This window comes from Cervus elaphus, chromosome 8, assembly GCF_910594005.1.
Source record: "Cervus elaphus chromosome 8, mCerEla1.1, whole genome shotgun sequence".
NCBI classification, from domain to species: domain Eukaryota; kingdom Metazoa; phylum Chordata; class Mammalia; order Artiodactyla; family Cervidae; genus Cervus; species Cervus elaphus.
This window is the reverse complement of record NC_057822.1, coordinates 40935835-40948364: the sequence shown is the minus strand read 5'-3', so window position 1 is coordinate 40948364 and position 12530 is coordinate 40935835. Positions and strand designations below refer to the sequence as shown.

At 38.8% G+C, this 12530-nt stretch overlaps 1 protein-coding gene across 2 annotated transcripts in view; it reads left to right on the top strand.

The window, feature by feature from the left end:
- Window positions 1-12530, top strand: part of PARD3B (par-3 family cell polarity regulator beta) — a 1123128-nt gene that overhangs the window by 454472 nt on the left and 656126 nt on the right. For both annotated transcript variants that reach the window (XM_043910301.1, XM_043910302.1), the window contains exon 3: window positions 12137-12308. In XM_043910301.1, coding sequence (XP_043766236.1) covers window positions 12137-12308 — 172 coding nt within the window. The remainder of the gene's footprint in view (window positions 1-12136; window positions 12309-12530) is intronic.

Below are 12530 nucleotides of genomic sequence, written 5' to 3'. Positions count from 1 at the left end.
GAATGCCAAACAATGAAAAAAAAAAAAAGATAAATTGCCAAAAAGAAAATCTGAAAAGTTAAAAAAGACAAACAATATATTTAAATAGCTCAGTTATTCTGATAAGAAACAATAATAGGAAAATGAAAAGTAAAAGGTATGAAAAGAGAATCCATTGAAGAAACAAAAATAGCTTATAACAATATTTTCAATATAACTAATAATCAAAAAATTGACCTTAAACAAGAGGATATGATTTTTGTCTGCAAAATCTTCAATGACTGAGAAAATGATAGTACTATGCAAAAATTACCTCTACTTTCATGTATCCAGAATGGCAGAATAAGCTAAATTATAATGTGGCTAATTATGTTATGAACTATCCAGTCATGAATTTTCTTCATTTTGTTTATTTATTTATTTATTTGCAAACTAAAATTAGAGAAGATTGCCTACAAGAAAATGCTAAGTGAAAATACCAGAAAATGTAATTGTGTGCTATATAGTATGGTTTATGTAATGTTAAGGTGTATCTGTCTGTCTGTCTATCTATGTGTGTGTGTGTATATATATATAAATACTTCAAAAAGAAGTCCAGAGGAAAAACACAAACATTTTAGCAGTAGTTTTCTGGAATTTGAGCTGATCCTATGTGTCTTTTCTACTGTGTGTTTGCAGAAGTCTTGGAACCACATCCTTTAAAGTTTTATTTTCCCTCTGTCCCTTTCCCACCACAATCCCCAAGAAATACATAGCACATACACAGTTGGCTGGAGGGCCCTGGTGGAGACTGTGACCCCCCATGCCTTCTTGCCCCGATACTTTTCTTTATCCCTGGAAGTGGCAAGGTGTAAACAAGAGACCCTTGGTTTAGGAAGTATTGGCATGAAGACTGATTTTTGAAATGAAGTTATTGTGGATAGTCATAGCAACCTGGATTTTTGGGGCCAGTTCTCATTTCAAAACTTACATTCCATTTTTGCTGATAAGTAGGCTCGGCACATATTAATTTTTGAGTTAGCAATCAAAGTTTTTATGCCTACGGAATGCATTTTAGATATTTTAGGAAGGCCTTTTGCACTAATGTTAAAATTTTACAACTGACTGACAAAGACCATCTTTCCACAATCAAAGATAAGACCTAGGTTGAAACTGCTGCTGGAGGAGGTAACACACCTCCTGTAACTGTAAGCAAGGAGCAAGGACCCCAGGCTTCCTGTCTTCAGGCCCCAATTAACGAGGCATCATTCTTTGTGATTTTAATACACCCACAATCATAATTACAAATCTTGACATTTAGAGGCTCCCAAAGTCAACACCCATCCCAGCAGGGTTGGCCACATTATCATGAGTTAAGGAGATGTAGGGCAATTAGAAGCTAAAGGAAAAGGTTAGCTCTACCACTCAGACAGAAGGCGTGCAGTAGTTAAACCCACCTGCGACTGCAGTGTTAATTTTTTTTAAATATTGGCTTTGAAGCCTTGTCACCCATGACAAGGAGGATCTGAGTCTAAGTGGGATGCTTAAGGGGAGTGTTTTCTCGTGCCTCAATCAGACTGCACACTGACCTTTCTGTCGTCTCCACCAGTTGCTTACCTGTCTTGAAATCCCAGAGAAGGTAGAACATCATCGGGCCTGTCATGAGGTCAGTCAGCCAGGGCTCAGGCCAATTTGCTAAATGTGTCTGTTCTAAAGAGTCTGTTCCCTCCCAGCCTGGTGAAATGAAGCACCAACTAATCACCGGCTAATTTTTAGGGAGTTATGACCTTGCTCATATTTGTAGTCCACTCACCACTTTGCCTGGCTTTGGGGTTCTAAGAGCAGGACTATGAAGCTACCTCAGGGGCACATGAAGCTGCTGAAACTTGTGTTTGAGGCTACCAAGGTGACAGGCTAGGGGGTACCTGCCTCAGGCCAGCACTGACCTAGCTTATTTAGAATATTCTGTGTGGTTTGCAACCCCTAAACATATTGCATATAGCTCAAGTACATGCAAAAGACATTCTCTGTTTGAAAATTTTAGGTCTCATTGTTTTTTCTATCAACCTATCAATTCTTTATCTGTCTTCAGAAGGTGGTGGCTTTGCCATTATTCTTCACCAAGGTTTATTATCTAAGAGCACAAAGGTTTCTTTTCTTTTTTTTTTTTTATGAAATAGACTGCTCTATTTGTAGCCAAGTCACATAAATTAAAATACTTGTCAAAATAAATGAATAGTATGTTTGTTATATTCATGACTTAAAATCACATTTGATTGCTTACTCATTAATCCACAAAATTAAGCAATACACCCTGGATTGCAGTCATTAGCACAGATAAGCAGGGTTCTTCTAACAGTCGGATGTGATGGAGAACACTGTACAGTTATGTTTGTTTCAAAACTAGGTATGTTAATGTGCAAATCTGTTTTACAGTTTCTTTGAAGGAATATCAAATAGATAAATGTAGTCCACGAGGAAACAAGATTGGGATTATAATGAACTAAGTGGATTTTAGATAGGTAAATTGTAAGATCAAGTGTTTGATTGAACTTCAAGGATGGGCAGAAACTGTTTTGCCCTGTGTATAGGAGCATGCATGTTAATGGAGGTTACCTTTATTTTCACGTGGATGGACAATTAGGACACAGGGAGGTGGTACCCACACGAAAGTGTTGACAATCCATATAAGAGAAGTTTTGTTCTTCCTCTCAAATATAGCAAGGAATTCAAATAACTCATTTACCTGACCTCCTTCTCCCTGCCATGTACCATAGGAGGAGCATGGCATATCAAGTCAATTGTACTTTCATTCTCTGATCTGTAGAATGGGAAAATGGTGCTTTTCTCACAGGATTTCTTATGACTCTTAAACCATATATGGAAGCTCTTCGAACAGGGCCTAGTGCATGGTGGTGTGTTAGCCATTCAGTCATGTCAGACTCCTTATGACCCCATGGACTGTGGCCTGCCAGCATCCTCTGTCCATGGGATGCTTCAGACTTGAATATTGGAGTAGGTAGCCATTCCCTTCTCCAGGGCATTCTTGTGACCCAGGGATGGAATCCAGGTGCAGGCAGATTCTTTACCATCTGAGCCAGCAGGGAAACCAGTCAGGAATACTGGAGTGGGCTTCCATCTGCCTTCTCCAGGGAATCTTCCTGACCTAGGGATTGAACCAGCGTCTCCTCTGTCTCCTGGACTGCAGGCAGATTCATTCATTGCCTGCTGAGCTATCAAGGAAGACCACCTGCATAGTGAGGGCTATAAAATATTTGTTAAATGTATTTTAAATGATGTGACCCATAGTCTCAAGTAGCTTGCAGTTTGCTTTTAGATAGAGGCTGATAAGTCAAGGATCTTTGTATCATGTGACTAGTGGTGATGAGACAAGGACACAATATTATAGAAATATCACAGACCTGGTGGAAGGTCTCATATGGGAGGCTTGAAATTCATTTTGAAAGCCATGAGAATATATAATGAAAAAAAAAAAAAAAAAGCTGCAGTAGACCATTCCAGATCTGTGTGATGGAAGACTTCTCTGGCAGAAGTGTTGTGGGTAAATGTCAGGGGACTGGTCTGGAACTCAGAAGCGGATTGGGGCCCTGGCAATGGATATGCAAATACCTGGCCAGAGGCAGCATGGCATTTTGTTGTAATGGGATAAGCCCTGCAGAGGGCTAGCACCTTACATTTCAGCAAGTGGCTACCTCCAGGGATCTATTGACATACGTATCTCTGATGGCCGTGGTAGCACTGGATCTTGACTAAGAGACTGCCGAACTATATTTCTGAGACAGTTACAGCTTTGGTTTGGCTACAGAAATGAAATAATAGTGTCAGTGTTACAACATTGTAAATAATGTATATGCTTTATATGACAAAATATTTTCCATATGCCATTATTTTATTTTTTCTGGTGCCAGAGGTAACTCGTTTCAGATAGAATAATCTTTCAAAAATGCAGATTAAATATGTGTGATTTAGATGAAAATAACTTGAAGAGAAAGTCATTTATGTGTTTATGTGTGCACGTTTTAAAACAACCCAGGTTGTATCTTCATTTCTAATAATGTGCACTCTCCCAAGATTGTCAGAGTCCTTGGGATTGGATAACATTAGTGAACCATCTAGTGATTGGCTGGGTAAATGGCGAGCAAAGCCATCCAGTGGATTGGCATCACCCAACAAATTTAACCTAAGTATTTTCCACTTTCTTTGTCTGTTATTTTTAATATGTATAATTCAGAGGCTGTGTAAATATTACTGACAAGACAGGTATATTGAATTTTTTTACATTTCTGACCCATCTGACATCCTGATGGTGATTGAGACTTTCTCCTGGTTTTTGTGGCCGTTTGCTCTTTCTATAGCTGCTTGCAGGTTGTCTAAGGTTAGGGTGTGGTGACTGCCCGCTGACCTCCACTGAGACCCTTTGCCTGACCACTGCTATGGAGGGTGAAGGGCTCAGAGGAAGGGGCTTCGCAGGCTTCCCTTGTGTGTATTAGATATGAGTACTGAATGGTGTTTCATGAATGGTGAGCTGTTATTACTAAGGAAAATAAAGAATGCCACAAAACAAAGGCAAGATTCTCTTAAACTTGTCAGTAGTAACACCGTCTTGGAAATCTTGATTCAAGGAAGTTATAAGAAAAATATGATTCAGTATAAAATGTGTTTAATGTATACCTGACTTTTTAGTAACTTACTACATAATTAGAGTAAGCAAATGTATTTTTGGCTGATATATGAGTGACTTTATTTAGGCACATTTTTGTTATTTTCTTTAGAATGAAACTTAAAGCTGTAAAGTTTATAAAGTTCTCTATTATTGATTTTCAGTTTGGAGAGGAAATGAAAATTGGTTTTATCTCATTTACTGATTGTCGATTGAAGTTTCTGAGAATCAGAGCTGTTACATACTTCCTCTGAGGTTGCTAGACCTCATAGTAGCATCTGATGAAGATGCTAATGTGAGCCTGTTAATTTTTAAAATCCAGATTAAATGCATTTAGTTGGCTGTCAAAATTCCTATGAAGGAAAAAGATCCATTTTCAAACTTTTGTTTCAAGTGGCATAAAATTAGCTCAATAGCCAGTTGTTATTTAGTTACAAGCAGATGCATACATTTAAATGAATTCTGCAGTTTCACTCTCTTCCCAAAGGTGATAATGTGTTTTCCTCTACTTGTGAAATTGTTGTAATTTCACAGTCTTACTTAGATTTAATTGTGTTTATTAAGATTTGAGACAAATGATTCCAATTTTATTTTGTAGGATGCTGGCTTTGTTCTTTGTCTTTTAACTCCACTTGACAGTTGTTGGGAACATGGAATATGTATGAAACGGTTAAAAAAAAAAAAGTAGTATGTTGTTAAATTCAACAGTTGAACTCAACTCAATATGGCAAATAAGCCTTTCTTAGAAGTACGTTAGTTCATTTGACATGTTATAAAATAGTCACGTATTTCTCAATGTAATTACTAATCCGAAAAATACTTTTGTAAATATAGTTTATTATGTTCTGTGAGAATTTAGATCACTTTTTTATTCTCTATGTAGGCTATAATATCATCAGGTTATAAAAACTCAGGCTATAAAAGTGACAGAATGGTATAGGCTGACGACAGAGCAAACCACATCATGAATATTGAGGGACTCTGTTATAAATGCACTTGGTGACATTTATTATTAAAATATTTACTTGTCAGTGTAGAAACTAAAGGCATGGGTATATTGCTTCGAGTTATGGTAAAAATAGAACAGAGCACAAGCCGTGTACTGCTTGGTGGAGGAACTGCACCGCATGTCTGAAGGTTGTGTGTTTCTGTGTGATGAAGACCAAGGAAAAAAGGAACACAAAAATTGCCTATTTGATGTGTTTGATCTCGATATTTTCTCTGTTCCTCTGTCAATCCTGTGATGAAGAGATTAAAGAGAAGCAACAAAGTAAAAGCAGAATAGGAATAAACAAGTCAAGTGGGACTCAGTCTGGGAGTCAGGGAACGCTAGCTACGGGAGGAAAAGGAATCAACATTTAACCTTTCATTGTGTACTAGGCTCTGTGCTAAGCATTTAGGCATGTCAGGGATGTCATCAAGGGCGGTAATATTCTACCTCCACCCACCACCCCACTCACTCCCAAAACACACCTGTGCATGCACACACACAGCTTTACCTTGTTTGAGTATAAAAATAGGTCTGAGTCCTTGAAGAGATATCGATGATGTGAGATTGTGAAGAGCACGTGGCTCTTTTGATCATGTCTGTTATTCCAGGTCATGGATATTGTAAATTACCCAAAGCTGTTTTATTTCCTTTTGATCTTTGAGGTAGTTGTTGTTGTTGTTGATTTTTATAATACTTTGACCTTTACAAGTTAAATATGAAAAAAGATTGAACTGTGTTTTTAAAAGAAATCTTATGCGTGATATATTTTCTAGGCAAATTCTAGTTTCAGATGTTCCTTCCTGATACCCACTGGGGAAGGAGTAGTCAGGGGATAAATGTGGTTACCAAAACTAAGCCTAGTCTTTAATTGGGAACACATCATCATTAGCAGTTGAGATGTAGTTATTAAAAAAAAAATGTGCATACCACATTAATGGGTCTATTTCCATGTGTTTTCCTCAGTTCATTTTAGAAGGTAGGTATTTGCCTGAGAAATACACTCCAGTTTGACCTCTCAAAAACAGGTGCAAAACACATGAGATCATTGCCTTATTGTGTGCATGTGTGCTAATTCGCTTCAGTTGTGTACAACCCTTTGGGACCCTATGGACTGTAGCCCACCAGTCTCTACTGTCCATGGGATTCCCCAGGCAAGAATACTGGAGTGAGTTGCCATGCCCTCCTCCAGGAGATCTTCTCAACCCAGGGATCGAACCTGTGGCTCCTTCATTGCAGGCGGATTCTTTACTGCCCAGCCACGAGGGGAAGTCCTCGCCTTAGTATTGCTGGCAATTAAAGAGAAAATCTTTTCCTGTTAGGCCAAACATGGAAAGCTGGTAAATATTTACATGAATTTGTAAAATAAAAGCTGAGTGCTTCAGTTTTGAGCTTAATGGCAGTTCAAGCTGTTCTTCCACTCCCCTGGAGATTTATTCACATTTGTTCTTAAGCTACTTCTTGGGACACATTGAGAAGCTTCACACCAGACAAAGTTGCCTATTAGAAGAAATCAGACAAGGGCATGTCTGGGGCCGCACTGCTAACCCTGCCCATCTCTCCATCCACATCCACCTTAGTTCAAACTTCCACTCCTTCAGAAACCAAATCAGCAGATTTTCCCTTTCAAAAATGAGCATGAAAAGGAAAGAGAAGACACATGATCTCCATTTCTCGAACAGAAGCAATTTCCCCTGGTGTTGACTAGAAAATAAGGAATGTCTGCTCCATAATAACAAAACAGAGACGACAATAATAATGGTGAGAATGCATTGAGCGTCATATGGGTTTATATTGGTCATTTATACTCGTTCACTAATAAATAATTTTAGTGTTCTAAAAGCACATGAAAAATATAGCTGCCTTTCATTGCTATATTAGGTATCATTTTTTTTTTTTGCTTCATTTCACTCATTTTAACAAATATATGTTGGGTGCCTATTATGTCTAACTAACTTTTCTAGGCTATGGAGTACAGCAAACAGCAAAACTGACAAAAATCATTGTCTTCTCTGAGCTTACAATCTAGCAAAGTTTTCCTAGGGAGTTTTACAGGGAGATGGGCAATAAATAAGACAAATACAAAAAGACATAGCATTGAGGGGTGACAAATGCTATGAAGAAAAATGAAGGGAGTGTGCGAGGTGTGGGAGTGGATTTCAATTTAGATAGTGTGGCCGGTGAAAGCCTGCCATTTCAATAAAGATGTGAAGGATCGAGGAAAAAGACATGCAGGTATCTGGTGGAAGACTGTCTCCAGGAGAGAGAAGAGCAAACATAAAGACACAGAGAGGGATAAAGAAGAGGGCAGAGCAGGAGAGAATCCTGAGAACAAGGGAGAGATGAGAGGTCAGAACCTTCACTGGGAGCTCGTTACCATGCAGGGCATTGGAAGGACTTGGGCTTCATTCCAGGTGAGGTGGAAAGGTTCTGATCAGAGGAGAGATGCAATCCACCTTATGTTTGAGCCAGGTCATGCTGGCTGCCATGTTGAAAATGGATGGAAAGGGAGCATGTGTGGAAAGAAGGAGCCGGGTCAGGAAGCCCTTGCAGTATCCCATAGGAGAGGCTGTGATCTGGGTCCAAAGAGGTGACAGTGAAGGTGGTGAGAAGTGGTCAAGCTCTGGGTGTATTTTAACATTTATTGACAAATTGGATGTGTGTGAGGTGTATGAGAGATAATGAGAAAGGGAAGGGAAGAGGGATTAAGGATTACTCAGTCTTCATATTCAGTTCAGTTCAGTTCAGTCACTCAGTCGTGTCCGACTCTTTGCGACCCCATGGACTGCAGCACGCCAGGCCTCCCTGTCCATCACCAACTCCTGGAGTTTACTCAGACTCCTGTCCTCATGGTAGGTTAGGCAATCGACCACATGAGGCTGCAGTTCAGGAAGAAGCTCTGGGTTGGAGATTTAAGTGTGAGATTTACCAGCATACTCTTATATCTTTGCTATGAGACAAATGTAATCACCATGCAAATTTAGGGGTAGCCTTTTTAACGTTTTTAGAGATGAGGAAAAGGAAGCTGAATGAAAGGGCTGGGGTATTGAGGATAAACCTGAGAAAAAGTGGTATCCTGGAAGGCAAGTGAAGAAAGTCATTTAAAAAGGAAGCAATAATCAACTGTGTCCTAAAATCAAACCAGAGACATGACTTTGAATTTAGCACTGTAGAGATTGTTTTTGATCTTGATAAGAGTGGTTTCAGCGGAAGAGAGGGGTGAGAGCTTGGCTGGAGTGGCCTCAGGAAAAGAATGGGAGGGGGGAGATTGGAGACTGCTCTGTGGACAACTTTCAAATTCTGCTTTAGATGGAAAGTGAGGAATAGGGTGGTATCTGTAGGGGTGAGTCCTGAAAAGGCTGTTTTGTTTTTTTGATGGGAAAGTTAATAGCATATTTGTAGACTGACCTTCTTGTGTGTATCTGGGGATTAGATGCCTAAATGCTGAGAGAGATCTGCAGGGATGGGAGTTTTGATTGGAAGTCAAGTCTGTTTGAACATATCATTCTGGACCATGGGGTGTTAGGGAAATGTCAGTGCTGGACTGGATGACATGAGAATACTGGCATCGCAGAAGGAGGGCAGACGGGGCCCCAGAAGATGGATCAAGCAGCCGAAGAGGAAGGTCTCCAAATCAAATACTGCCTACTTGCATTCTGCATAAAGTGTAGATTACTGTAGTCTCGATGGAATTGGTGCAAAAATCTTCCACATGCCACAGAAATTTAGTGTAAATGGAATCTTTACAGAATTGTTTTTAATAAAAATATAAATCACCTTTTAATGTTCAAGTCATCTCTGTGGGAAAAGTCATTTTGAATGGGTTCAATGGTGGAGGAAGGCCTTTTTCATGAACTGGATAATTTGAAGGTCAGTCTGCCTTCTGTTGAGGACTAGAACAGTGGTGTATATTAATTAACGTATCTCTGTAATACTGTCACCAGGAACTGGGTCACCAGTCATGTAGGTGTTCTGATGAATCAAGCAATCCAGCTAACAAAGACCTACAACATAGAGTTTAAACTGATTATCAATGTGGAAGCAAGTCTAAAATGGGGTGTATTGTAGCTGTTGAGATGAAGACTGGATGGAGGGTCTCTTATCAGCCAGCACCTGTAGTGCCAGTGGCTTTGTCTGGATGCCACAGATTCAGCAACTGATTCTCTTCTTTCCAGGAGGAGAGACTTTATTTCACCCATTCATACAGACATCCAGAGGAGGTTTTGCACAGATAATTCCTGTCAATCATGGGATTGGGAGACAGACTAAGCAATTAATTAATCAGAGAGTTGATGAGAGTTGGGGAGCCTCCAGGTCTCACTGTTATCATCTTTGAGAAAGCCATGTGTTGCCTGTATCTCTAAAGAGTCGAATACACATTCTTCAGGGCATAGCATCATCCTGGACAAACCGCAGATGTTTCATAAGGCAGCCTCTCTTCTTACAGCTTTCATTTCAGAAAATGCTTACAGTGTGGTCTGAATCGGTGGAATGGCCCCTACTACAAATTACTGTTTGTCACTTTGGGAAACAAAATCTCTTCTCTATCCTGTGGTCCCACCAGGCAAACAGGTATAGAATTGTTACTGTGTATGCTGTGACCTAGTGTGGATATAATAATAATATGGAAAACAGTGAAGAAGCTTAAGGAGAGGTGGTTATGTAAGAGGCATAGATAATGATTGATTTAAGAGTTACCGATTTGAAGCTTTTGGATTACACTACTGATTGGTATTCTGTGTCTCTTTTCCCCATCACTTCAGGTAGCATAGGATACGCTAAGACTTAAGGGTATAGCAAGAAGAAAAACTTACGCAAAACTGTTTGTAGTACCAGTAAAATAAGCCACTTTGCCTTGTTGATTAATGTATTAAAATGAATATTACAAGTATGTGATAGAATTCACCAACATGCAAAACTTGAAATCATGTCACCAAAATAGTGATGAAAATAGCACTTCTATCACAGTTTAAAAGTTGGTTTTATTTTTCTTTTCAGGATTTAAAGCGTTAAACTCTTCATTTTGGCCAGATGATTAGAAAGATATAGTTCTCCTGATTATTTTTATACTAGAATAATCTTTCATTATTAATCCATTTAAGTTTTACCTCAAATCGGTTCATCAGTGCTACCAATTAAAAATAGAAAATGTATGTGCTCAATTTCAAGAATTAAAAATAATGCCTTGGGAGTAGCATTTTTTTCCTGTGGTGAGAGGATTGTTGGGTTTTCCAATTAAAGAAGTCTCCATACTGGAAATGAGTAGTCAATTATGAAAATTATTTTTGAATAGCCAATTTGCATATCCCTAATTGTATTCATTTCTTTTGAAAGACTGAACTTGAATTTATGATGTTTTGATTGGTTAACCCTGAACTGGTGTTATTAATACTATTGCCAACAAGATTCCCTTATGAATGGGGCTTTGAATGCCTTACCTGAAAAATGTTTGAATGATAAGCAGGTTTGTTTTATTTAATGAATGAAAATATCTAAAGATTTACTAGCAGTTTTCTAGATTTGCATTTTGTAGACTGCGTTTTATTGGCTTGACAGTAACTTCCCTGAGCCACCTACTGCACTCCCATTTGGACTTTTCCACATCAGCTTTGGGCTTTCCCACTTGTCCAGTGAGAGACCTTGGGAAGTTTCTACCATGGTGCTGTTTGCTGGCCAAAACTGTAGATTCAGTCGGGGCTGTCTTTGCCATTTATCCAGCAATGTTTGCACAATTACTTGATTATTGAATGTTGCCCTTATTGTAAAATAAATGACTTGGAGACTGACAATTGTTGGTTTTTATAGTAATGCTGAGACACCTAGTTCTTATATGAAATAAATTTGAGATGAAGATCGGGATAATTAAAGTCCTGATGTTTAGTTTCATTGGACTTAAGCCAGTCAACATGGAGTTAGTCATGAAGGAAAAGACCAAAATTACAGGCTTGAGTACAAATGGGAAAACTACGTGTACAAGATAAGCACAGATTGTGTATAACATACACATGTATGTATGACTCTGCTTATTATGGTTGTGTCTAAAAGGACAATTAACAGTTTCACCATGTCTTTAGCTCTTTGACATTGGAATGTTCTCTTCTACCTTGTAAGTCTGTTGTTCACATTCTGCATATTCAGCTTTCATGTTTGACAATATTCTTAAAAGAGAGATGCTAATGTCCTGTTAGGCACATTAGAAAAGAAAGTGAAAAAAAAAAAAAAAAAAAAAAAGAAAGTGAGGGGAGGAGTGGGCCATTTCATTCCTTCCAGAAGTTTAACCAAAACTGGATCTCTATTCCAGGAATATACAAACTGTTAATTATTTCCTGACCGTGACCCCTTCAGACATGATATTGAATTAAGAGTTGTGATACAGTAACATCAAAGTTTTCAGTTTTAAGAGCTCTTTAAAAAAAAAAAAAAGGAAATAAAGATGACAACCAGCTAGATAGTGTCCATGTGATATGCGTGTCCTACAAAGTAATTAGTGTTACTGCATTTGTTTGTAGCTGATTGCTGTGTTTGACGAGCAAGAACCACTCCACAAGATTGAGGGCCCCAGTGGAAACCCCGCAAGCCGGCAGAGCCCAGATGCTTTTGAGACGGAAGTGGCTGCCCAACTGGCTGCATTCAAGCCAGTCGGTGGGGAAATTGAAGTAACCCCTTCTGCTCTGAAATTAGGTAGGTGTATTTTTTAAGTCATCTGCTTTTCATCTGGTTGAAATACATCATCTTGCTGTCTATGAGTTGCTTCCACTTTATGATTGACCCTGTTACTGTTTGCCTTTAAATGTGGACTGTCTTTCTCTAAATTATTTTTTACATAGATCTTTGCAGCTGCTGATGCTCAGACAATGGATGCAGTTTCTTCTTGAATTGCAGGTGAATCTGAATTGCATATCC